General features: G+C 43.6%; 1 protein-coding gene across 3 annotated transcripts; it reads right to left on the bottom strand.

Annotated features, from left to right (window-relative positions):
* Positions 1-1,768: 1,768 nt before the first annotated feature.
* Abhd5 (abhydrolase domain containing 5, lysophosphatidic acid acyltransferase) lies at positions 1,769-27,004 on the bottom strand. Of its 3 annotated transcripts, none has more exons than XM_034484238.2 (7): positions 26,453-27,004; positions 18,833-18,918; positions 15,639-16,011; positions 7,100-7,254; positions 5,325-5,436; positions 4,260-4,446; positions 1,769-3,765 (listed from the first exon to the last, which is right to left on the bottom strand). In XM_034484238.2, the coding sequence occupies exons 1-7, from the start codon at positions 26,695-26,697 to the stop codon at positions 3,676-3,678; spliced, it is 1,248 nt and encodes a 415-aa protein (XP_034340129.1). In that variant the 5' UTR covers positions 26,698-27,004; the 3' UTR covers positions 1,769-3,675. The 3 variants fall into 3 exon arrangements, with proteins under 3 accessions (XP_034340129.1, XP_076773942.1, XP_034340131.1); XM_076917827.1 differs by lacking the exon at positions 26,453-27,004 and adding an exon at positions 26,191-26,211; XM_034484240.2 differs by lacking the exon at positions 4,260-4,446 and having other exon boundaries at positions 26,453-26,610.
* Between the last annotated feature and the right edge of the window lie 832 nt (positions 27,005-27,836).

Genomic DNA, 27,836 nt, shown 5'->3' with positions numbered 1-27,836 from the left:
TGGCTGATCTCAGACTTACTACACAGCTAAGAATGATCCTGAAATTCTGATCCTCCTCCCTCCACCTCCTGAGTGCCGGGAGTATTGACATCTGCCATGGTGTCTGATTTGATGTGGTGCTGGAAATATGAATACGGTAGGCAAGTATTCTACCTAACGTATGCTACATCCCTAGCTCAAGAAATAAATTACAAAATAGAGAAATGTATATTCTAGTGCCAGCGGCCCTTTCAACAAGTTTAAGTCAAGAAAGAGGGCCAGGTGTGTTAGCACATGCTTACAATCCCAACATCTGGGAGGTAGAGGCAGAGGGATCATGAGTTTGAGTTTAGCCTGGGTGATATAACAAGATCCTGTTTTAAAAAATTAAGTTTCTGTGCTTCCAATTAGACTTTATAGCTCAAGTTCTAATAAGTGGCATACAGTTTTCCACACACTGAGTCTGACCCTCGGCCCCAGTGTGGATCTACATGGCCACACAGAAGTCAGTGCAGCCAGTCCAATCCTACAGTTGCTTTCTCACCTACCTTATAGTAACCAAGATTTCTTCCCTGTATTTTCTGTGGCTTTCATTAAGATGCAATGAGTATACAAGGCCCCAACATTTATATGTATAAACAGAAGCGTCCCTCTTCAAAGCTCACCACTGTTAACAAACTCAAGTTTTCCTTCCAAAAACTATCTATGCATATCTATGAGCATATGTGTGTTAAGCATAACTTTAAAAAACTTCAGGCACACACTATTCTGTATGCGTCCACATATTTCTGTGTGCCTGCATACATATACATGGGATACTCTGCATTTTTCTGGTTTCCAAAATATGTTTTGGAAAATCAAAACATTGCAGATCTACTACCTCATTTGTAAGACTGTAATAGTCCAGTGTATGGCTGTTATTGATACAGATGTCATCTTGGTCCCCAGCTGGTAGCTGTTTTGCAAGGTCATGCAAGCATTTGAACTTGGGGTCTAGGCTGGCAAATGAGGGTCCAGGGGTAAGAGATGAGAGTCGGCCCAGATTCCTGCCCAAAGCTTCCTGGTCGTCCAGTGAAAAAGTAGCCTGCTGCTCCTGCCACCCCTGATACCTAAATGTCACCATGCCTCCCTACTACAAAGCTAAGGATGCAATTCCTTCTTCCAGCTGCTTCTGTCCCATACTTTGTCCCAGCAACAGGAAATTAATTCAATGATTGTGATATAGCTGGACCACCATGTTTAGTTCCAGACTTAACGTCACAGTGCTTAGTTGCTTCACCCCTCTGCTGGGGTTGTTGATGCATTCACAGTTTACTCCTGTACACAGGGCAATACTTCTGGCTTTACTTCTCACATGACCATCCACACTTATACCACTTCCCCCATCAGTACTTGTACCGTTTCCCCATCAGTGAGATGCCTCCTTTATGGACTCTCTGGATTTGCTGCTTGTAGCTGTTAGCGAGTCTATCTCCCCTTCTCCCCACTACTCTCCAGGCCTCCTATACTTGGTACAAGTGTGCTGGGACCCGGCATGGCTGTTCAATCAAAGACACCCGTGAATAAAGAGTTCTGACAGCGTGAGCCGAGCCCTATCGTGAAGATGACAGGAAGCATGGCTGCGATGAAGCCGTGCACGGCTGCCACAAAACTCACACCGGACAGAGCAGCCATCCTTCGGAAGGAACCAGTGTTTATGGAACACTCACTGGATCATGGGACTGCCGTAGCCATTCCCACAGATGGGTCCTTGCCAAAGACTCAAGAAAACACACAGCTCACCCACTGGTGCTAGCACTGTTGAGTTTATTCTGTAAAATAACTTAGCAAAGACCAAAGATAGTTAAGAGACCTTTTACACGAAAAGATATTTAGCAAGCACTGTTCTCAAAAATTCGCAGATTATAAATTTCATTACTTCAACCTTTACAAGAATCACATACACCAAGGAAAATTTAATGTTTAAGAAGCTTCACAACATGTTCCCAACAAAGCAAAGCAAGTCAGTAGGAAGTCAGTTTCTTTGGGTGGACCAGTTTCTTGTGCAGAATCTTTTTTCTTCAGTGAACAAAGACTGACCGAGGCTGGTGAATGCCAAACAAGAGTCCTGCCCAAACTTCACATCACTCTCAAGTGTGAATCTGGCCATCGCAACACTAACTATAAAGGGAAAAGGCTATTTTTATTCTCAAGATGGCGAAAGCAAGCACTTTAGTCCCACGGTGGCTTTCTGTACTGACCTAATGCATTTAATGAGTCAGATGAAGGGTCCCTGGGAAGCTGCTTGTCCTGCTTCAATATGACTTACACACTCTCCTAGAGTGTGGAGCTAATCTTCCTGGCAGTTAATTGTGATATAATTTTACATTTTCAAAAAAAAAAAAAAATCACTGACTAGCCACTAGAAACGTAATAGCCCTAATCATCAAGTCATGACTTGCGAGGTCTAGTTTTTATTTGTGCAATCTGCGTTTCTCCTGGACAAGCAATGTTGGTAACAATGCTCTCTGTTCTTTGTTCTCTGTGCAGAAGGCTTTCTCAGCATCCAGCCGCTACATGGAGCTTCTTCATACTTTCACATTTTCTCATTTTAAAATTGTCAGAAGTTACAAATTCAATGGTTTCTGCCAAACAGTTCAAACAACATTATAGATTTTTTCATAATTTTACTTCAAGTATATAAGTGATTAGATTAACATAATATTCAATAGAAAATAAACACTAGTTCTACCTCATTTCCGGTACCAGGAGACATAACAGCACCACATATTTTTAAGTGTTAGTGGTAAAATGTAATTAAGCACCATATTAGTTGGCTGTTTGTGAGAACACAGTGTGACTTAGTTTACGGAGAGGCAACAGTCAAAAATCCCTGTAAGTGAGGAGACCTGTTGTTCATTCACTAGATCCTGGTTCCTGGGAACAGTGGGAAGGAAAAGGGACAGGCCTCCAGTTCAGGCTTCTCAGTACTTGAATTGCCGAGTCTACGCATATGTTCTCATAGAACCCTATGGATTACACACAGAAGGTTCCCAGGAACTGTGCTGATGTAAGCTGTATGTCACCATGGAACACATTTAAAATGCTGAACACAGCTTTGCAGCCTTGATCATAAAACAGGAAGACAAGGAAAGCTAACGCTAGTGATCGACTCCCATCTTTTACATCAAAACCGATCCTTTCATTCCATTTCAAAATGAAATATTCTAAACTCCATCTCAAAAATGAAGTACTCTAAGTTGAAATCGTTTTACATAAAAAGACTTGGGTTAACTACGTTAGTTGTTAGAGATGGTAAATACATGCAAAGAAAATACAGTGTAGCTTCACAGCGTCTACCACCACAGGCCCAGAAGTCACTAGTCAAACCGGCACACAGACTGCAGTACGAAAAGCACCTAACAAAGCAGTTAGGTGAAAACAAGAAAAGTCTCAGCTGAAAAATCACAATTTTTCAGTACATCAGAAGGACGGCCTTTATTTAAGGCTACTATTAAATTGGGAGACTCTTGTGTATTTTAATTTTGTGTAGGAGAAAGGAAAGCCATTCTTCTAGAAGGCACTAATTGGTTTAAATGTGGAAAACTGCAGAGTCCAGTCCAGGAGACTTCCTGGTTCTTGGGTTGTACTTCTCACTCTTCCTGTGGTTGTGGGTGTTGTTCAAGAACCACGTCAGTCACAGTGCTCCTGCACGGCTCAGTCCACTGTGTGGCAGATCTCCTTGACCTTCTGGTTGAACTCTTCTGGCTGATCTGCATACACATAATGCCCTGCCCCGAGGATAGCCTGGGAAAGGAAGAGCCGCCATGGCAGGTGAGACAGCAGTACTAAAACACAGCCATCCTCAGAAGCAGAGAGCCACTGAACTCTTAAAAGAACAGTCCAGACCCATCTGAAAATGACAGGATTTCTATCAAAAGGCTTTGAGATAAACAGGAAAATCTCCTGAATCTTAATCAATTCCACTATGCAAGAGCCAACAGAAATACACTCTAAACTGAAGGGCCCAGTAAAAACCACAACTGCGTGTACTGCACTGGAAGTGAATGTGAGCCTATCTGATTCTGAGCCAGTCTTTCAGTGTCTCTAGGGAGACCGGGAAGGCCTCAGAAAGGCGATTCACTACTGGGACGTCAAAGTGTGCATGGCTCAAACCCTGCCCAAAGCCCAATGACATTAGGTCTCTGAATGGGGCTGTGAGTGGAGCCCAGACTGGAAACCTCAAGGGAGTAATCAAACACACTTCCCTGAATGAAAACCAAAGCCAGCTCCATACTCACTATTGTCTTCACATATGACTTCGGTCGCAGTGACTGGATGCTGGTGCCAGAGTTGCCATCTATGCAGGATCGGGCACCAAAGATCACTGAAACTGGAATGTCAGGGTGCAAGCCACCTATCCGCTGAAGCATTGGCCGCTTGGCCCACCCGTAAGGAATCGTCATGTTTTTGAAAGCTGTCTCACCACTACAAAGAGGAGAGAGCCACACTGAGTGACCTTGGGGTGAATCTTCACTACAGTCTGACCTGTTAAAACAGACTCAGACTTGGCTTTCCCAGGATTAAAAAAAGAACCTGTTTAAACTTTAAACTATTTACTAGATAATGTATGGGGGATGCACACATTACTGCTGTTAGGTAAACAGGGCTGTAGTATAATGTAACCAAATCAGTTTTCTTCTAATTTAAACTAAGAACTGAAGCTGGAATAATGGATGCTCTGCACGGGCACCGGAGGCTGCTGAACAAGTCGATGAACACAGAGATCTAAGTGACCAGCCAGCCACTGACAAAACTGCAGGCTCTTAAGACCCAGTCTGCAGCCCGTCTACTCCTGCAGTGAGTCTGCCTGGCTGACAGACTGCTGCTGCAGGTCCGCCCACCAGTGAGCACAGGAGCAGCTGTGTGCCTCTGGCCTTGCCCTGGGTCTGCCTCTAGGGAAGCAGGGCTGCAGCATCACAGCACCATCCCTGGCCTGGCTAAGCTAGGACTGTCTCAGTACTTGTCAGTGATGCAGGCTACAACCACTGAGGCAGAGCCTTAAACTGAGCTTAGGAGTCACCGTGCTTGCTGGCTCCAAGCTCCCTAAGAAGCAAAAGTCCCCCTGAATCATACTCTCTGCTTGAGGTTCCTCCTAGGAACCCCAGGCCTTTGCTCTCCAGTGCCCATATCTTCAGATCTGGCTCTCTATCTACTCTTACCTTGTACGAAGCTGGGTAAGTGGGAAGCATGACAGCTTTGGGATAGTTGGGGCAAAGGAAATATGATCAAAATAGTTTGTACAAAGTTTTCAAAGAACTAATAAAAATGAGAAAAAAAAAAAGATTCAGAAGCATAGCCCTTACCTTGGGGTTTGTACATTACAGTGGTAGATGTACTCTGTCACCGTGTCATCTTCAAACATAGAGGAGTACTTTCGCTTGAAATCAGGCCTCAAACGCTGCACTAGACTTAACCCTATTGACAGAAATACAAACATATCTTCTAAGTTATGATTTACTCACAAAATAAGAAATAGTGTTTGTTTATACAGTAAGCACTATGTACATATATCTATACACGTCTTAAACATATATATTAGGATGGAAAAAGTATACAACTTGGGCATTGCTTTTAAGTTCCCTGAGAAGAGATGAAAGAATTGAAGGCTGTGCTTTACAAGCTCAAAATGTGTTAATTTTCTAGACCTGTTATTGTAAGATACATCTTTAAGTGAGGTCACTGAATACAGCACCTTATACGTAAAATCATCTCACTAGCTTGTATTCTTTTTCCCTCCATGATAACATAATAACAATATGTTAAAGTCTAAGCAAGCACACTAGGATATATACGGAATATATAATTTTTTTTCCCTCTAAGATAAAATAAACTCGGAACTTGTGTTTAGGAAACTCACACTGATGGGAACAAGGCCTCAGAGAAACAGGAAGAAGAGCAGAGGCCTCTTGTAGGCCCAAGTGTTTGTTCTAGGACTCCAGACTATTAACACGATCACAGACATAGGCCAGGATGGTGATATACACCTTTAATCCTACTACTCAGAAGACACAGATAGGTGGATTTCTGTGAATTTGAGGTTGACCTGATCTACATTTTGGGTTCCAGAACAGTTGGGGCTACATAGTGAGACCCTGTGTCAAGCTGAGAATTACCATCATCAGAGGCACAGAAACAGGAATCAGGATCACCAAGAAAGTTACCAGACATGCTACGGCCTCTTCTACCCCAGACTTTGCACTAGGGAATTAGTAAGGGGACCCTTGGTTTAAGACATTTATCAGGTATTCAGTTATGTATTGCTAAAAACACTCCCAACTTATACATGTTGTATGGAGACAAAGTGGGAGCTCAGATCTTCATCTTCTCAGTCCATAAGAGAAGGAAATGCCTGTGGCTGTGGGGAAGACACTGGAGCTGAGAGTCTAAACACTAACACTCAAAATAAGTAACTACTCCGAGTAAATAAATAATCCGGAGTCCCACAGTGTTCATGCAAAGGGTGGTTTTCCTTTCCATCATGCTGACATAGAGGAGGAAAGAAGAAATCTGAGGACAGGGACATGAGTCAGCTCCACAGTCCACCATAGGTTTTGGGATCTTCTGCTGAACTCTCATTAGTATCCATTTGCCTCTGTCTCTACTGCTAATTATCTGTAATGTTTTATAATACAAAAGCTCCCTCTCAGGGACAGTGACCGGCTCCATGCTGTTATTCAGCTTGACATGAAGTCAAGGAAGAGCTTTGCTCTGTTAGGACTCCAACTAACAATGGTGAACAGGAAACACGGATGACCCCAACTTCACACTGCTTCCACTTAGCACAGCAGAGAGGCAATAGGTGTTCAGTAAACACTGTATTTTGAATCTTGATGGTTTCCTGAGCTGACAAGTGGAGCCAGACTCTCTTGCGCTAATAGGAAGTAACAGTGACCCACTTGGGCAGCCAGGCACACAGGCTCTACAGTATAGGACACTGTTGCTCTGTGATGTCAGGGAGGCAGTTTGAGCTGACAATGACTCTGGTGGGGGGTGCAGCCCTGTTCGAGCCTAAGTGGAGAAAGCACTAACTCCTCTAGTGTCTATGAACACTGTTTTATCCCCAGACGTGCACACTCACCAAAAGGTCCTGCAATCCTGAGGCCAGCCAAGGGGTTAAAGGGAGTCAGTGCCGCCCCTAGGGCTCTGATCCAGACTGGAATTGGTCTCTCTTGATCGGCAAGGTCTGGTCGCTCAGGAAAACCCCAAGGCTCTACTAAAATGAGGTGACTAACTCTGTAAAGGAAAAAACAGATGTACGTTCACTTGGCAAATTCACTCTCTATCTGTACAGGGCTGACAGTAAACAGACTCAGGGTAGACTGAACCCTTAAAGGAAGACAAGCTGTCAATCAGGCCAAGTCATGCTTTTGCTGTGTCAACTCTTAAGACCGGCAGGATCTGAAGGGTTTGTGTTAAAAAGAAGGCTTTGCTTATATGTAAACTTTGATGGCAAAAGAGACACCAAAATAAAATATGTAACTATGTTTCCTGAAAAGAGAAAGGAGAGGAAGAAGGAGTACTCTGCAGGTGACACCCACCACAAACCTCTCATGAGAATGCAATGGCTCTACACATCTCAAAGCTGACAGGAAAGATGAGAGATCAACTTTAAACTCAGGAAATGGCCTCAAATACCATGGCAGTTAATTTCATATGAAAATTCTAAAATTGTAAGGCAAGTAGGATTTCCCCACAACTATGACAATAATATAACCTGGGCTAAGAAAATATGTTTTAGTTTAGGAGAATGGAATTGGTAAAGAGAACATGTCTATCTACTCCACCCGTGACCCCATGATACACTAGCCATACGCTCTCTTCCATACACCCGTGACCCCATGATACACTAGCCATACGCTCTCTTCCATACACCCGTGACCCCATGATACACTAGCTACATGCTCTCTTCCATATACCTGTGACATCATGATACACTAGCCACACGCTCTCTTCCATACACCTGTGACATCATGATACACTAGCCACACGCCCTCTTCCATACACCTGTGACATCATGATATACTAGCCACACACTCTCTTCCATATACCCGTGACCCCATGATACACTAGCCATACACTCTCTTCCATACACCCGTGACATCATGATAAACTAGCCACACATTCTCTTCCATACACCCGTGACCCCATGATACACTAGCTACATGCTCTCTTTCATATACCTGTGACATCATGATACACTAGCCACACGCTCTCTTCCATACACCTGTGACATCATGATACACTAGCCACACGCCCTCTTCCATACACCTGTGACATCATGATATACTAGCCACACACTCTCTTCCATATACCCGTGACCCCATGATACACTAGCCATATGCTCTCTTCCATACACCCGTGACATCATGATAAACTAGCCACACATTCTCTTCCATACACCCGTGACCCCATGATACACTAGCCACATGCTCTCTTCCATACACCTGTGACATCATGATATACTAGCCACACGCTCTCTTCCATACACCTGTGACATCATGATACACTAGCCACACGCTCTCTTCCATATACCCGTGACATCATGATACACTAGCTACATGCTCTCTTCCATACACCCGTGACATCATGATATACTAGCCACACACTCTCTTCTATACACCTGTGACATCATGATACACTAGCCACACGCCCTCTTCCATATAGCCGTGACATCATAATATACTAGCCATACACTTTCTTCCTAATCCATTCCCAGACAACTTCCTTACTAGCCAACCTCTTCATTCCAATTTCATACAAACAGACTCATTATACCATTAATGGGTGTAATTCTGTCTTATGAAACTTATCCTAATAAAACTCAGAACTGTGAATTGCTACCATGTGACTGGTGTAATTTCTTCCATTCATCATAAAGACTATCATCAAAGAACAAACACCACCCCTAACACAAAGGCATTTTCAACTGTAAGCAATGCAGTCACCCAATGCCAGGCTAACCCCGGGAATGAGATGACGACGTTTCTGATGGCCTTCCCAGTCATAACTAAAACAGTGGCAAAGCAACTGAAAACTGTCTACATGGTTTTATGCCTTACATAAAAATGCTTTATTATTTTTGTCAGCACATGTAAGGATGAGTAATAAGTCTTATTTAGTATTTGTTTTTCAAACAAAAAGCTTTAAAACACAGTCCCAGAGAACAGAGCTCAGGACCATGGAGAAAACTCAGTCTAGCTTCTCATTACAGATGGAAGGATGCTGAGACAGCAGACGTGAACCAGTGTGCAATGGTTGTTGGTGCAGAGTAAGGCTGAACCTCCTTTCCCACTCTAGTGTGCGCACAAAGGACAACCACCTCCAGGGCAGGCTTCAGTCCTGAAAGCACCACAGCAGTTCAACAGTGCACTTTAGTTTGCCAACTCAACACTGTCCTCTAGACTGTAGCCCTGAGACCATCTGGGGACAGAACTACAGATGTGAGAGAGTTAAATGACACAGGACAGATGTGCTTACTTAGTGTGTTTTCAACCCTAAGAGTTAAAAAATATTTTTAATGTATAAGAAAAAGATCAGAAATACATATTTTTTTTCCTCAAAACAAAATGGAAGACTCCTTTAAATTCAGGGAGTGGGAAAGACATGCCTGAGGTAGGGGTAGAATTGATAGAATGGCCACCTTATTGAAAACAGAGCAGTCATGGAAGGAAGCAGCTGGCAATATTCATTACTGACATACCTCCTAAACAAAGAAAATGAACTCTATCTAAACACCCCACTGTGCTTGAGGTAAGTTGGTTTTACTTGCCTTGCTTAATTTTCAAAATATCATCCCTCTGGAAAATGTCAGCTTAATATACTGTGCAAAGTATTTTAAACTAGGAAGAAGAACCTCTTTTTTGTTGTTGTTTTTGAAAAGTAGTAAATTGACCCAGTGGTGTACAAGCCTGCCTTTGGGACCCAAGGTGGCAAAAGTGGCAGATGCAGGTCTGGTGTTGGCCCTAAGTAAAAATATGCAAATGTTTGACAGTACAGTCTTAGTCTAGTGAGGGGTGCAGTAGTCCCCCGGATGGCCCTGGGTCACGCTGCTTCTCACAGTACAGTCTTAGTCTAGTGAGGGGTGCAGTGGTCCCCCAGACGGCCCTGGGTCACGCTGCTTCTCATAGAACTTGAGTCGCTACAGAGGGTCGAAAGCCAATGTGATTTATTTCCAATAAAATGTATTATTTGGAACTGAAAACACAAGCATGAGCATTGCCCACACATACATAAATTCTTCATGAGATATATAGCAAAAAGTTTGAAAATAAATTTCCAAAGCCTCCAACATCAGAAATGCAGCTAGATTGCATCCACTTTAGCTACACGTAAAAGACCTCACAAAATAATTTCCTTGGTTTTCATTGTAAGCCTTTTGAATACAACAGACCATGCAAAGCACTTGGTGGCCACCAAGGTTAAGTATCCACTAAGCACAGCTGTCATAGCATTATCTGCTCCACAGAGGATACACGGAAGGGTTTTACATTTTTATCTTAGTTATTTTCTTTTGGAGACACTATGTTACAGATTTGTAGTGCTCCCCTGCCTTTCTGCCTCCTGAGAGCTAAGATAACAGACATGAGCTAGTATGCTAGCCCCACCCTGACAGGACTGTCGGCTCACATGTACGGAAGGAATGCATCTGAGGAGATGGCATACGGAGCCATCCTGTTAGACATCTTTCTCAAGAACCAGAGAGCGACTAAACTACAGGAACAGCACAGAGTCAGAAGAGCAGAAATAAGAGGACAGCCTGTCAGTCTTGACACAGGCATTCTTCTCAACAGGAGTCACCAGAGTTTGCCTGAGTCTGCAGCAATAAACAGCTTACACCTTTAAAGGCGAAGCAATGGGTCCCATCCTCAGTGACAGACTGGGGTGGATGGTGCTTTGTCTAAATGAGCAGATGACTATACACACTTGACTTTTATAAGACTCAGTTAGCTGCCAGTTGGAATGACATAACCAGATCAACCCCAGAACTAAAATGTACCAGGAAATCCCTAAGGCCTCCTTCAAGCAAGGAAGGAACAAGGAAGATGAGCAGGAAGACCTCCAGTCTATACAGAGGAGCATTCTCAGACTGCAGGCAGCCTGGCATTTCCTGTTAGTGCCACACCACTGGAGAGAAAGGCAGGGCCTGAAATCACCAAAGCACTTCCAGTTCCAGGGCAAGTACAAAAGCTGTTTTTAAGAGCATCCAGGGGCTGCTAGCCCAGCTCTGCACTGTCAGGAAGCAGTCAGGCAAGGGCAGTGGGAACGAGAGATAATATTATCCCCAATCTCTTATTAGTAGAGACAAGTTATAACCCTCTCTGCCATAACCTAGGATGGATTCTCTTCTTGCTGCTTCTTTTCTGAGAGAGGATCTGAGTGTTCCAAAGTGACCTCCAAGTTTTGTCCTCCCTGCCTCTGTCCCCAAGTGCTGGGACAGCAGGTTTGTACCACAGTAAATAGGTCATGAACCACCTTCTAAGTTTTCATCATACGTGCTTTAGTATGGCAAATACCTAGAACACAGATATTTCTTTGCAAAGGAAGGAAATATAAAAGGAAAATCCAGCTGAGAGGAAGGGGCAAGTATCTTGGCTACCAACATCGGCTTGCTTTGCTCTCCATATGGGAAAGCAGCTCAAGACTCTGCAAGCAGCAAGCAGTTCTACGATTTGTGACACTGAATAATAATCTACTAATGAAATTATAGGAGGCATTTCCACTCAGCACACTGTAGTAAAACACTGAGAAAACTGCGATTGCTGTGTGGGAAGGAACAGGAGCTGTGGTTTCATTTGGAGTCATCTATCAACCAGTTCCCAACTTCTCGTCTGTGTCCTAAACAGCCCAGGTGCCTGCCTAGCACAGGGCCTTGGTGCTGTAGGCCTCATTGCCTATAATAATCTCCAGCCCCAGTTTCCTCTTTTAGATCTCAGCTCAAGAGATATGTTTCTTTAGACCATCACTGGACCCGAGAAGATCAGGTTCTCACAGCGCTCCCCACCTCCTCACCAGAGCACTCATCCCAGCTGCTGAGCCATTCCCGATAGACCAAAGCCTCATGCATGCACGGTCCTGAGTCATGTTCCCTCCTGTGCACAGCACATCTGGGCACGTATCTGACATACCAACAAGGTGTGATGAGTTTTGAAGCATTCCTTTAGACAGTGTACGATTAATACCATCTAAGAAAAATGCAGCTGTGACTCAAATCCTCTTCAGAGGTCTTAGAGAGGAAGATTTAAGCAAAATATGCCCCCCCCAACCAAACGCAGTCAATAAATGTCAGTAAACAACCAATCTCCCAGAATGCACTACTGCAACATTTCATTCATCACCTTTTTTTGATTATTTGTTTTTTCCAGACAAGTTTCTCTATGTAGCTCTGGCCATCCTGGAACTCAGGAACTCACAGAAATCCTCCTGCCTCTGCCTTGAGAGTGCCGGAATTAAAGGTGTGCACCACTGACCACCTAGCACATCATCAGTATTTCAGTGGAAGACCCGGCTTCACCGTGAGGAAGCAAGTGCATAGTCATAGCACACAGCTTTTATCAACTGGCAGAGTGTGGGGGACACAGACCACTACCACAAGTCAGGCTGTGAAATGACTCTGACAAGACAGGACCCTTAGAAATGCACCACTTATACTGACCTAAAGCACCAAAACCAACCAAACAAACAGATTTTGTTTTCTCTAAGAGTGCTCCTTAAGTAGACACATTTAACTTGGGGTTTCACTCTTTTCAAACTGTACCTCAAAAATAAGGAATGAAGACAGCCCATATCAGACTCAGACAGGAACAGGTGGGACTGGGCCACTCAGCCACTCAGATGAAATGCTGTGTTCACTGCTACTCCCTCCCACGCCTTTACTTAAAATTTTTAAAAATTACACTCTTTTACTTAAAATTTTTTAAAAGACTGTATTTGTCATACCTAAACAGGCAAAGAAAAGGCCTTTAATCCCAGCACTCAGAGGCCAAGGCAGGTGGATCTCTGTGAGTTCGAAGCCAGTCTGGCCTACAGAGTGAGTTCCAGGACAGCCAGAACTATATACAGACCCCATCTCAAAATTAAACCCAACCCAAACCCAAATAAATAGCATAAAGCTAGAAAGGAAAAAGAAAAAAGTACAAAAGAATACAGTCTTCAGTACTCAACACTGGAGTACAGTCTTCTGACAGGAAGGGGAGGATCTAGGCTACACTCTTGAGTACTCAACACTGGAGAACAGTCTTCTGACAGGAAGAGGAGGATCTAGGCGTCCTAGGCAGTGTACACAGCCTCGCATCCACTTGTGACCACCATTAGTTCTCGGCTCCCACAGTGCTTCGTCACCAGCACTAGGCACAAACACTCATAACAACATTGCTCAACAGCTCCATGGGGTCAGTCGCTGCTCTCCTCTCCCACAGATGGTCCTTAAGCATTCACCAAGCTCTACTTCTTCAGAGCATTTCACTATGCAAATGAAACTTTACCAACTCTTCTTATCAGCAGCCAGCCATAAAGGGTTAGGAGTTTACAGTGTGGCTTGATGATCACTGTCGAGCTACAGCCTCATCCAGAGACACCGTGACACACATAATGACAGCTGGCTAAAAAGACCAAGGGAGTCAATCCTACAAACAGTTCTGTTGTCTTAACTATGGCTTTCTTCTCTTTCCCACAAATATCACTAAGTTTTGTCACTATATGTATGATGCAGTCACAGACTAGCCCTAAAACGCCCACTAAGAAATGAAAGTGTAGTGGCTTTTATTGTTTTTTTTGTTTGTTTGTTTGTTTGTTTGGTTTTGTTTTGTTTTGTGAACAGGTCTGGTTGACAAGACTATCACTGTCAAACGTTTAAGGAACTTTGAATCCACCAGAAGACTCTGGTACAAAGGCTGAAGTCTGCACACCAAATCTTGGAGAAAAGCCTTCGCTACTTTTGTCAGCTCTTCTTTCTTCCACCCTTCTCTACCCTTACTCAGATAAGAGAGAAAAAGGGACAGGGAGGAAAGGAAAGAGATCCCTGGATAAAGTGAGGGGTCAGATGGGCCACTGTTGTTGTTAGACTGCTTCCTGCTGATCAGGGGCGTTGAGTTCCTTGGGGCAACTTTTATCTCTGCAGTCAGGATATCCAATTTCTTGTTTCTTCTTTTTGCACAACTACAAACCAACTAATAACCAACCAACAACCCCCACACCTCTCAGGCCCTAGCATTTCAGGCCCTCTGCAATGTCCCCAGAATTCCAACATCACACTCACAGAAACTATCTGCAGCTGTCAAAATCACACCCCTACTTGAGCATGAGACAAATCATAATCAGCTGCTGTGGACAGTCTGAAGCAGCCCCACATCACACACAGCATTAAGATGGAAAGACACATTCTTAATATTTGTATTTTTTTTAAAGAAACCCAAATTCTCACTCTGAGGAGCTGTGGCAGAGATAAAACACAGCATACTGTACCACACGTGCAATGCTGTGCAGACCACATGCCTGCAGCTGTACAACAGAGTGGCCTCATGGCAGGTTCAGACACTCTGAAAATGACCATCTCATGCCTCACCCACAATCCTCAACATCCATGAGCTCTGTAATTCTAGATTTAAAACACAGTTCAAAGGAAAAAAAATACATCAGCAACACACAAACACTGATATGCTTCTCTTCTGTATAAAGAAGACTCAAAATAAAGCTAACTTTTTCTTTTTTTTTTTTTTTTGACTTACATGTGACTCCTGATAAAACAGCAATATCATAGGAAACAGTAGAAAAAATAGTAAAAAAGATTCTAAAGCAAAACACCCACTAATTCAAGGACTGAGAAATAGTTCTGTCTGAGTACAATGGGGTAAGTCTACAATCCCACTCAGGGAGAAAAGGGCAGGAGGGTCAAGCTTGAGGTCAACATGGGTTACACAGTGAGTTAGAGGTCAGCCTAGTATCCAGCAAGATCCTGTCTCAAGAATAATTATTTCTTTAAAAGGTCTGTAATGAAAAAGTTTAGGGAATGATAGAGTCAAAACCCATGGAAGGTGTACTATGAAAATAACTAAAGTTCAGAGCTTATAGATTTGTTCAGTCACAGAGATCTAGCCTGCTTCCCATTATAACTTAACTACAGCTTAGTGAAACATCTAGAAAGGCCTGGTGGAGCCAAAGTTTTAATTGTAACAGTGAAACTAAGCAATAACACCATGGTGCTTTTACTGCTGGTTTAAAGTTATACATTAGGCCAAGTGAGATATACATGCCCTTAATCCCAGCACTAGGGAAAGAGAGGCAGGCAGATCTCTGTGAATTGGAGGCCATCATGGTCTACACACTGAGTTCTAAGCCAGTCAGAGCTACGCAGTGAGACTGTCTCAAAAAAGCTTATATATTAGATTTTGTATAATTATGAAGAACAAATATAATATTCTTTGTCAAGCTTATCAACATATAGTGTATTTAATGAGAAAATCTGATTTCATTCTTTTTCATTCTACAAAAGTGTTTACCAGTTGTGGCATTGGGGTCTTTTAAGAGAATGTGTCTACTCTGTGAGGCTCTTATCACAGCCACCAGGTACGGAGCCATGGATGAACACTTGGGTGGCCCTCCCTTCTGCTGCTCACACTCACCTTGCCGGGTACTTCAGCGAGTAAGCAGCAGCCAGGAAGCCTCCCAGGTTGTGTCCGAGCAAGATCATTTTGTCCAACCTGAGGGCACATCTCCACTCTTCAATGGATTCCACAAACTGATTCTCCACTTCCTCCGCGTCACTGTCAAACCTAGGTCTGCTACTTCTTCCGAAGCCCAGTAGGTCAAAGGCATAGACAGGCCTATCAGTGCTTAGATCTTCAAAATTCAGGGCCCAAAGTCCAAGGCCTCCTCCAAAACCATGAAGGAGGACGAGTGGTGTCTTACTAGAAATGTTGTGAGAGAACATCAGCGTCCATATTCTGTTCCCATTGGAGATGCGCACGGGCTCCTTCTTGTAAGTGCAGGGGACACCTGGTGAAGACACAGGGACTCTGCTCAGTTCCACCGCTCGAGTGCCCTCAGAGCAAAACCAGTGCGTAACCGTAAGTCCTGTAACCATTAGTCCTGTTATTTTAGCTATTATACCAACCCCTAAAATAGTCTATGCCTGACTGAAGCAGGCAAACCTAAATAACTATGTTTTGTAATTACATGGGAAAGACTTATTTTAGATAAGCCTCAAGTATCTGCGGTCAGAGTCTTTGGAAGTCATGTGACCTCCTGACTTCTACTCTAGCATCCTGAGGGTACTACAGCCTACACCTGGAGAAGAACGGAGTGGTCACTGAACCCATTCTTTTAAGGGCTCTAGCTTTGCAGACAATAACAAAAGAATGCCATCTTGAATTTGCAGAGCACTTGACAGATTAGCATCTGAGACTGAGGTCAAATTTGAAAGCATCATGGAAAGTTATCAGGAACTTGGAGGATTAATCGTATCTACAGTAAACACACACCTGGAGAGTTAGGCCATTTTAAAGCTTAGTGGAAAAGAGAGATCACAGGACATGACACGAGCACCTCATCATGAGGCAATCTGAGTTCAAGCAATTGGCCAGAAAATAAAAATAATACAGTTCTGTAGATCAAAACCTTTCTGTTCAAAATCCCAGATAACTAAATACTTTAAAATCCACAACTTGACCAAAGATAAAACTAAAGTTGATTTATATTAAGTTATCAACTGAATACCTACTCTAGAAATGGCCTTAATTATCTGTGCATATTCTTGTGCAACAGACAGAATATGGACAGTCATACACTTCTTCCCTTTAGTCCAAGAACTAATCTTAGGTTCTATGTATATGGTGACATTGTACATCCATGTACACTGTGTACACAGAAAAGCAGCATTCATTTGAGTTTTAACAGATGCCCTGCCCTTAACTGGGAAGAAATTCCTCACTTAGAAGAGGAGGTGATCCAGGATTTGCAAGAAGCCAAATCTCTTCAGTTTTTGAAACGGGTCTGAGAAATTCCCTTAAAAATTGCCTGTACCACCTAGTAGAGAGATTATCCCAATGTTCAGTCACTTATGCTCATGTCTGACATCAGAGCAAGGCCAATTCTCAGTCAGATATTAGCACACCATTGGGCATCTGGCAATTTTAATAAACCTATCAAAAGTTTTTTGTTAGGCAAACCACAGTGAAAATTCCAATAGTTTTGTTTATAGCAACATTATCCAGGTACATGGAATAGAAATTCATTATTTTTAGTTAAAACCTACATAAAGAACTAACTACGCATTCCTAATAACGGAACCAGTTATAGTTAATTACTCTGGAATTGCCAAATGTACAAAAGATAAAGAGGGCAATAAACAAGCGTAGACAGACGTCAGGATAAACATATCAAACAATCGCATAGAGGAAGCCTTTGCTTTACCGACTCCTGTAGATTCTGTCAGCAGAATAAAACTGTACAATAAATACCAGAAGTTTGGATCAATTTCAGTGCTCAGAAGAGAAAACAACAGGCTCCTGTGCCAGTGTGAATGTGGATTTAAAGACCAGCACAATCAGAAGGAATGCAAAGGGGCACCCTCCCTCACGTCACAGCTAAGGAGCACCCTCCCTCACATCACAGTTAAGGAGCACCCTCCCTCACGTCACAGTTAAGGAAGGGGAAGCTGAGCGAGGTAACTTGCCCAAGAGCTGGTAACCCTTCACATCAGTCCGGACCAGACCTGGTTCCAGTCTAGAATACATTCTATTAATAAGACTTTGGAACACTAAGAATCTGCTCTCAAGCGTATGGTTTGGGCACATCAGGAGGGTCTCTGAAAGTATTAAAGCTTTATTTGCCACTCTTTTAAAAATATTTTATTTTTTAATTGTGTGGGTAAACGTGCACACTTGTGCACACATGAATGCAGGTGCCCAGGGAGGACAGAAGTACCAGATCCTTTGGAGCTGAAGTCACAAGTGGTTGTGATGTACCTGACATGAGTGCTGAGGCTGAACTCTGGTCCTCTGAAAAAGTACTATGTGGTGTGAGCCATCACAACACAAGGTGTGAGCCATCACAACACAAGGTGTGAGCCATCACAACACATGGTGTGAGCCATCACAACACATGATGTGAGCCATCACAACACAAGGTCTGAGCCATCACAACACATGGTCTGAGCCATCACAACACAAGGTGTGAGCCATCACAACACATGGTGTGAGCCATCACAACACAAGGTGTGAGCCATCACAACACATGGTCTGAGCCATCAGACCTCCCTCCCCTGTCCCCTTCCCCCCTATGCCCTTCTACTCTCATTCTTGAGTGTTACAGTGGCAGTTTCCAAGTCGAATGACAAGTGAGTACACAGAAACAAAGGTACGAATCCAGCTCATTGCAGTGATCTGTGCTCCTGAAAACAATGCCACTCCTCTAATTACATTTTTTGGGAAGTAGGCAATGGTTTTACAAACATATTACTTTAACACGAAATAGTTTGTTACTATTATTTTCAGAACAATTAACAAAAATTTTCAATTCAGATTTAATTCTACTAATAAATCTCAATAATTATAGTTCATAAACACTCCTTGGGATCCTTACTACTTTTAGAGTTTAACAGGGATCTAAAAAACCCAAACAAACAAACAAAAAAAAAACCAAACCTGACAATTACTGGCCCACCCTCACCCCATGCCACATGCTGAAACAGAAGAGCAAGATGGCTCTCTGCCAGCAGCTAACTCAGCACAGGATCCTATCTTCATTTCAGGACAATGCACCTTGGTAGGTCTATTTTAGTAAATAGCTGAAGAAACTTACAAGAGGAAAACCTTACATTTTAACATTTTCTCTTCAGCTTCTTTAAGGTGTGATGTAGACGTGGGACACCAGGTAGGAAGCCACCCTGTCAGCCATCCTGACCTAAAACACCAAAAACAAAATGCAAATGAGTAAGGTCATGCTCTTGCCAACTCTCAGCTACTACATCCTGGAAAAGCCTCAGGGAACTCCCACCACCTAAGTGAGGACAAGCCACAAGTGGCATAGGTCAATGGGACACAGGTACTGGGTACCTACAGGTAAGTAACAAAGGCTACCTTATCCTCTAGGAGAGTCAATTTCCAAATAATCACAGAAAGGCTAAACATGAGGAAGGAAGAAATGGAGAAAAGAAGGGAGGGAGAAAGAGAGGAAAGAAGGGGGAGAGGGACACGACTCCCAAAGTAAGGCCATCTCTTAACAGGTAGAAGGGCAAAAAGTTAAAGACTATGTATGAGTACGTTCACCTCACTTCAACAGCAGGCTTAAAGTGATAAGAAAACTTCTATTAAAAATTCTCATTAAAAAAAAAAAAGAACAAAGTTTTAGACATCATGAAAAAGCGCACAGAGCTGCTGGCCTATGCACAACCTGCTGAGAGAAGCTGGCTAACTAACTGGCAGGCCATCCTTGGCACCCATAAACAGCACCTGAGAAGAATGACACAGCACCTGTCTGAAAACAGCAGCACCAAGCGAACAAAGAGAGCAGGTCTGAGACAACAGATGCTGTGGAGAGGCTAGGAGTCAACTACAAGGTGTGTGAACTTTCAGCTTTAGGCCAGCCAGCAGACCAAAACCTTACTGCAGTAATTTGGTGCAATACACAACTTCAGCAGCCATCTGCAGCTGGCAAGGATTCAGTAATGGTAGTGAGACATTCCTGAGGAATGAAGAATGAATTTGAAAAGTGATCAATTCCAGATGAAAGTTAAAGAGGAAGAGCAATGTCGGTCTACCCTTCAGGAGCCCTCACACTTTCCTGCTACCTCTGTCATTCCTTGGCTAATCCTCTCTTCTGTCTGCAGGGTAACTTAACTACATCTCCAAGGAGGCTATGTCTTTCCACTAGGTCTCTGAGACCATCCAGTTGTCTGGCATTCCCTGGGTTTAGCATGTGGAGACTGGAACTAAGCCTGTCAGACTCAGCCATTCTTCTGAGGGCATAGATTCAACGTAAAAATCTACAAGGTCCCTCTGTAGACAGAGATAGCTGTCTCCACACAGCTTTGGGAAAAAAAGAAAAATATGACCTACTTAAGCAATAATCAATAAGCACTGTAATCCATCGCCAAGGCCTGATGTCAGAGATGGAAACATCATCTGCAATACAAAGAAAAGCCATTCACTGCAAAGATTGTAACGTTCCCAAAGTAAACACACACAACACTGGGAAGGCTTGCAGTGTGTCCATTCACTGTGAAGATTGTAACTTTCCCAAAGTAAACACACACAACACCAGGAAGGCTTGCCAGTGTGTGCCAAAAGACTTTCTTTAAAAGCCTTGTGACCTGGGCACTGACCTTCTTAGTAACGAAGATACAAGTCCCGAAACATCTCATTTTAAAAAGAAAATAATTAAGATTCTCGATCTATATCTATAACCACTCAAGTGCAAACAAAAAATTAATAAGGAAAGTTTTACAAAACCACACTAAAAATGATAAATCTTAGGAAAGCCAAGTAGTTGTGATTAACATATTAGAGTATATTTACAAAAAAAAAGTTTTATTTTAATTATCCTGCATTTCCCCCTGAACTTTCTACCTAATTTTGTGTAACTATCACTAACAATGTATTTGTTCCTCATGCCATGAGAACTTAAGTTCCTGGTAATTCCTGTTTTGTTCTCTGAGCCATTTGACTATCTATAGTGTTACTAAACCTGAATTGCACAATCTATAAATATTGTGAAATGGTGAAAGAGATTTCAAAGTATCCTGAAGAAAATATACAGAGGCCTGGCCAATTTCCACACACTCTTCGGGCCACTCGACGTAACATTTCTAATTAGGTTATAAGTAAAGAGGATTTCATTATGTTACAATTTTGCTTAAAATAGCCACCATCCCTCTACTGATAGAATGAAGAACAGAAACTGGGCTTACTATTGTTCTCTGTTAAGTAGTCTAAACAAAGAATTATATCTTATTTAAAGAAACCATGAAGCTTTGGGGTTTTTTAAAAATAAATATACAAATTAGAGGTGATATACATACACATCCCTCTAAAGTAATTCTTCAATCTAAGAAGAATTAAACACTTCCAAATTGGGACAGCAACACAACTAAAGGCCTCCTTTCTTGGAAACAGAAATTTAAAACCCTATTGTTGTGAAAGAGAAGGAAAGAATATGTCACATGTAAGTACAATTTAAGTAATGAATACATTTTTAGATACATGAATTAAACAATTCAGGTTATCACTGGCCATTACATCCATGACAGCACCTGCCCTCTAGTACACATATATGTTAATTTAGAATCTCTTAAAAGCTGAATGGGGTGACTCAGGCCTGTGATGCCAGCACTCAGGAGGCTGAAGCAGAAAATTTGAGATTTTGATACCAGTCTAGGCTATATAGAAATACACTCTCTTATAAAAGCAAGAGTTTGCATACCCACAAGCACCCACCACATACACACATGTCCTCACAATCACACACACACACACACACACACACACACACACACACACACACACACACACACATACGTCCTCTCTATGGCATTTCCCACCATCCCTCACAGAAGAGTCAAGCACACCGGAAGTGGTTCCATGTGAGCTCTCATACTCAGTGCTCTACAGTCACATCTACAGCAACATCTCCTAAGTCAGATCTGAAAAGAGCTTATCCACGTTTTCTGTAACTCAGTCAAGAGCATTAAGTTTAACTAAAAACTTAACAATTACTCAAGGCTGCTTTAAAGCACATAAAGTTTCAGGACACGTGTTAAATAGTATGGTTCACCTCTTTGAGTACTGAAGCACACAAGTGTTTTGATTGTGCGCCCCACCCTGATTTTATAAGCTTTGTTTTCTGTCACAGGATTGACAACTGCATTTGCTGGCCTGTGGTTGCAGACCTATTCTGGGCTGCAGGAACAGAGGGGCACGGGTTGGTTCATCTAAGGTCAAGAAGTAGAATCCTGTTTCCAATATCCCAGGAAAATGTAGGTGTGGGATATTGTTGTCCTATTTGAATACAAACATTTCTGAATATTATGAAAACAAGCCACACCCCTAAGGTGTGGATAATTAACTACTATGTAAGCTCAGTGTTCATGTCAGCACATGTTTATAATAGCTAAAGATTTAGTAAGAAATTATTGAAGATTACCATTTATAAAGCCTCTTTGGACTCTGTCAAACATTTGAGTAAACAAAAGCCTTGCTCTGAGCTGACAAAATAAATGTATAAATATGTATATTATTAAACAGTATCTAACTGAGACAAAAGACCTTTAGAGCTGATTGTGGTGGTGCATGCCTGCAATCCTGGCCTGATTGTGGTGGTGTGTGCCTGTGATCCTGAGACAAAAGACCTTTAGAGCTGATTGTGGTGGTGCATGCCTGCAATCCTGGCCTGATTGTGGTGGTGTGTGCCTGTGATCCTGAGACAAAAGACCTTTAGAGCTGATTGTGGTGGTGCATGCCTGCGATCCTGGCATTTAGGAAGTAGAGCTGATTGTGGTGGCACGTGCCTGCGATCCTGGCCTGATTGTGGTGGCGCATGCTTGCGATCCTGGCATTTAGGAAGTAGAGGCAGAAAGTTTCCAAAGTTTAAGGCTACAACTTCAAAACATTTTTATAAGAAATACCATGGGAGCTGAGGAGATCACTCAATGGGTAAAATACCTGCTGTGCAAACATGAGGACCTGAGTTCAGATCCTAGTGCCAATGTGAGGAAACATGTCCTAGCATGCCTGCAACCAAAGACTGGAGCAGATCCCAGGAGCCTGACTAGCCAGAACAGCAAGCTTTAGGTTAAGTGAGAAACCCTGTGTCTCAGGAGTACGACAGAGAATAACAGAGGAGGGTACTAGATATCCTTCTTCGTCTGGCTTCCACATGCAACATATACACACATAAACACACATATGCATGCACCACACCAACATACAAAATACCATTACCTTAGAGAAAGAAAGTAACAATCAATTTCAGGTTACAGAAAACAAAGGGAAACAAACCATGATGAATTGCAGGGAAGCAAGGAATGTGTTTAGGAAGCATAAAAATATGGCTTTCCAGAGTTCGAGTTGGGTGCACAGAAAAGAAATAAAACCTCAAAGCTAAGTGGAGGTCACTCAGGTGCCAAATGGCTTTGCAGTCTGACTGGGGACAAACCATAACTACAAAGCCACTGTGTGTGAAGAAGAGCATTCCTCTTGATAAAGGGAGTAACAAGATGAGTTATGTACACTGTGTGTTACCAACCTCACAAAAACCCTAAGAAAGAATATGACTATTTTCAACTATGTGGCTCGGGGTGACAGCGGGACAAGAAAGGGCAGGGTTGTTAGACTCTATGGGGACTTGATAATTGATTTGTTATCCAGAGACAATAAAGGGAACAGATTTGATAGAGGCCAGTTATAAGAGTGTAGATAACCAGAAGAATGCAACTGTCTTCAAAAAATGAGAAGAGTGGAGGAAAGAGCTATGCACTTACACCGTTTAAAGGAAGGAAGACATAAGTAAGGTACAGTCTAAACATGCTAAACATTAAATATAAAAACGTAGATGCAAACAACTGGCAAAAACCAACAGTACGATTATACTCCAGTTCAGAAGAGAATGAGATCTCAGTCCTTTAAAGAAAAGATAGTTCAAGAGCTGTCCATAAATTAAAAAAAATAAAGACTATAATAAACTCTTAGGGAATTCTTGTATTTAGAAAATAGTTAAAAGAACAGATCCTAATAAAACTAACTACTGGTCTCAGTTAAGAGAGTAAATATGAGTTAGCTGTCTAATAAGAGTTTCTCTACAGCATTGAACACTGAAGAGGACTCAAGAGGGCTGGGGAATGTAGTTCAGTGGCGCAGTGCTCACATGAGGTCTTGAGGTCAGTGTGTGCCTGTGCGTGTGTGGTATATGGTGTGAATAAGTACTGGCCTTGGCACTGGAATCAGCATTGAAGAATTTCACAATTCTGAAGAGCAGTGGCAGCAGAAAGGAATGTACAGATCTTAGCAGGGTTTTTTTTTTTTTTTAGGAGATAAGATAAAGAAGTTCACTCTTTCATCTCCAAAGCACATTATGGCACAGAGACTTTAACATACACCCAGCAGGATGCTGGCAAATCAACTGAGGCAGCAGAGAGAAATCTGGTCTTATTTAATAGAATCTGATGGTTTTCTATGATGTAAATACTCCCACTGTGGCTGGTTTCAGGATGCTGGTGCTGTAAAATTGCTGAAAATTCAGCAATGGGCTGCCAGTACAGATCAACCCCAGCATGCCCTACAAACCACCTGCAATGGTGAATTTCTGTGATGGCTTTCCCCTAGACTCCACCAGTAAGTAATTCTCTGGGTTATCATTAAAGCAATCCACAGCAATCTACCCTATTGTTATTGCATTTGACTTTCTCAACTGCATTGCAACTGAAAGGGATGGGATTTTGAAAGCTCCCCAGTAAACTTGTCTCCACAAAGAGCCACAGAGGGAAAGAATTATATACTCCAAAACGTTGTAAGATGACAGCTTATAATCACTGGCTTTAATAATATCATCTCCCCATCTGTAAAGAAATGAGGTGTTTTCATAGTTCTGGAGATACAAAATAGGATTACTTCTAGTGTCAGATTTTTCCTGGTAAAACCCCAGGGTAGCATAGCATGGCAAGACACGGGGATCTGGGAATATTGTACATAGACTGAATTCTCCTCCTCTTCTCAGAAAACCACAAGGGTTCAATAACTGGGATTCCCTCCGTTCTACTGACTGACTGATCCTAAAGCCTTACCTCTATGAACTATCATCACACTGAAGTTCACTCAGTTCCTCCCAATGAAGATTAAATGTCAACATGTGAAGCCTCTTAGAACATTCAAACCAGACCCAAATGATGGCATCATCTAAGCCCAAATATCTTGAAGAACTTAACTCAAAACAGTAGGCAAATATCCCATGAGTCCCAATCCCATTGAGAAGTAGCAGAAATATCAGGGAAATGCCTTAAGCTGAATGGAGCGGGTTCCAATTAGCTCTGCTACTTGGTAGTGGTAGTTCCAAATGAAAATGGGAGTGGTCAGATCTACACACAGGGGAGATGCCAGGATTACCATGACACACTGGGGGGTGGGGGGGAAAGCACCCAGCAGGAACCTAGCCTTCTCTCTGCTTGCTTGGTTGTCCAGCACTGTTCAAGGGTCCTGCCAAAAATACCAGGGAGGTCTACCTCTGTCTAGGGACTGTGGCCAGTCTTGCCCTCAGTGACCTCCAGCCATCACCCAAAAGCCACGTCACCCTCACCGTTGTGCTCTGGATTCCTGAGTCTCACAGTATCAAGACCAAATATCAGGGTTCACAAATTAGCATTCTCAGAGCCAGAAAATGTCCTGACAAGTGTAATGGAAACGCAAGCTACCAGGTCCTAGCTGTGCCACGTGACACTGTGCACTTCAGATCAATGTAATTAGAAAGTTCGACAACAGATCCAAAACAGTGAGCTCCGGTTGTTAAGTGCCACTTAAAACTTGGAGACTGTAGTTTCTAATGTTTCAAAGTATTCCTCCCCTAACATCTTTCCAAAATACTTGCTTTCACATTACCATAATCTATTTTTCCTATGGCTATCTTTCCTATGCAAATGTCTCCAAACAGCTCAAGTAGGACTGTCAAAATATTTAATTTATAAAGGAGATGTATAGTCCTGTCCATTCAAAGTAAGTAGCCTTTTGAGAAGCAGTGAAATAACTTGCTTAGTAATTTAATTTTCCCAGCAAGACAGAAAAGAATAACTTAATATGTCTATCAAGAAGTTGGGTGTGGTGGTTTACACCTGTGATCTCAGCACTGGGCGGCTGAGGCAAAAGGATTGGGTCTCTGCAGATCTGAAACTAGCCTGGTCTACAACAGATTTCCAGGACAGTCAGGGCTGCACAGAGCGATCCGGGTTTTCAAACAAAACAAAACAAAACAAAACAAAACAAAACAACTTAAGGGCTTCCTTCCCGTTAGGCATCTGCCCTTCAAACTTTTACAAAGTTTGTTCGTGCAGACTCCTCTAGTGAAGCCAGCCCGCCCAGTCACGGGAGCGCACGGGGCAGCGGGAGGAGGGACGCGAGCGCCCCAGGCCCCGCGCTCCCGCACCGCCGACGGTCGGCCGGCCCGCGGGACCCCGAGTGCGACGCCTTCTCCCACCCTGGCGACGCCCGGCTCCCGCGTCCAGGGAAGACAACCGGGTTCCGGCGCGGAGTTCCGAGCTCCGCCGCGCTTCCGATCGCCGGGACGGGACGGCAGTCAACAGCGGCCGCTCTCCCTCCCCGCAGCCCCGCGGCCCCGGCGCGGCCTGTCAGCCCCGACGGGACGGGAGAGCGGGCGCCCGCGCCTTCCCTCGGCTGGCCGCCCGGGGTCGCCAGAGCGCACGAGACCCACGCCGTCCCCCTTCCCGGGTGATCCTCACCCTCCACCGGCGTCTGCCGAGTCCACCTCCTCCTCCGCCGCCATCGCTTTCATCACCGCCGCCGCGCAAGCGCAGGAACGCACCTCGAAGCCGGCTGACAGGCCGACTGGGCGGCCCCGGGCCGCGGCCGCCCTTAAGACCGCGCCGCCCGCGCATGCGTCGTCCTCCCGCTGGGACGATCCGAGGGCGCGGTCGCGCCACCACAGGCTCGGTGTCCCCCGCAGCCCGGCCTCGCGGAGACGCATGCGCCGCTCGCCTGTCGCGCGGAGGCGGGGACACTGGTTAGGAAGGTCAGCCCGACGCCGCGGGAGCTTAGGTAGTCATCCATCGGAATAATGACCATTAATGCGTCATTCCGCCGGGGTTGGACTGCCCTGGACGGGGCTCCAGGCAAGCCGTCGGCATCCTGAAGTGAGATCCCAGCGAGAGATATTCTCAGTCTGAGACACAGGGCAGCGGTGCGCATCCTCTGCCTGGCGGTGGCCCCTCCAGCCCTTCCTTTCAGGTGGTGGCCACTGGGAACCTGCACTCCACCCTGCCAGACTCTAGACACTGGAAGGCTGAGAGAGACAGAGAATAGAGAGCTTCTAGAATCCATTCTGAAATCATAGAGGGCCGAGGGTTCATAAAAATATATTCTCATGAGCTGGATATGGTACATGCCCTTCATAACAACACTTGGGAGTCGGAGGCAAAAACATTCCTGTGAGTTGGTCTAGCCTGATCTATAGAGTTCCGGGCCAGGCAGAACTACACAGTGAGACCCTGTCTTTAAAATAAATAAATTTAAAGGGGAGAGGGCTCGAGGGATGGCTCAGTGGTTAAGAGTGCATACTGTCCTTATAGAGAATGGGTTTGTTTTCCAGCATCCATGTGCAGTCCCACAAATGCTTGTAACTCTAGTTCCAGGGAAGCAACCCCCTCTTCTGGCCTTAGATCACCTTAATGTATACGGTGCACATACAGGCAAGTAGGCACACACACACACACACACACACACACACACACAATTTTAAAAATTAAATCTTTTTAAAACCATAAACCAACCCCCTCACATGGGATTATTTTAATTTTTTTTTTTTCTGGCTAAGGGACATCAAGTGAGTAAATTCGATAAAGAGTGAGCCTCAGTACAGGCAAATAGAAGTCAGTAGCTAGCAAGTAAGTCCAAGGCTGCATTTTAAAAATAGAATCCAGAACCATGACACTCACTGTGATTGAACAAATAGAGGCGTGCTGCTGTGTTACGTAAGGGATGTTTCCTTTGGCTGGGGGCGGGTCCATCAGGTCAGGAGAAAGTGATATGAAGTAGCCTAGCTCTTTGTGCACCTGACAAGGTGCCTGCAGGTGACTCTGTAGCTCAGTAAGCCCTCTATACATTACT

This window comes from Arvicanthis niloticus, chromosome 21, assembly GCF_011762505.2.
Source record: "Arvicanthis niloticus isolate mArvNil1 chromosome 21, mArvNil1.pat.X, whole genome shotgun sequence".
Classification (NCBI taxonomy): Eukaryota; Metazoa; Chordata; class Mammalia; order Rodentia; family Muridae; genus Arvicanthis; species Arvicanthis niloticus.
The sequence above is the reverse complement of the archived record's forward strand: the minus strand, read 5'-3'. Positions and strand labels throughout refer to the sequence as shown.

Coding starts and splice junctions, on each gene's coding strand:
- Abhd5 (XM_034484238.2), bottom strand. CDS start 26,697: ATGCGTCTCCGCGAGGCCGGGCTGCGGGGGACACCGAGCCTGTGGTGG. Junction 5,437..7,099: donor CAGGATTGCAGGACCTTTTG/GTGAGTGTGCAC, acceptor TTCTGTCAATAG/GGTTAAGTCTAGTGCAGCGT. Junction 3,766..4,259: donor AGTCATATGTGAAGACAATA/GTGAGTATGGAG, acceptor TTCCTTTCCCAG/GCTATCCTCGGGGCAGGGCA.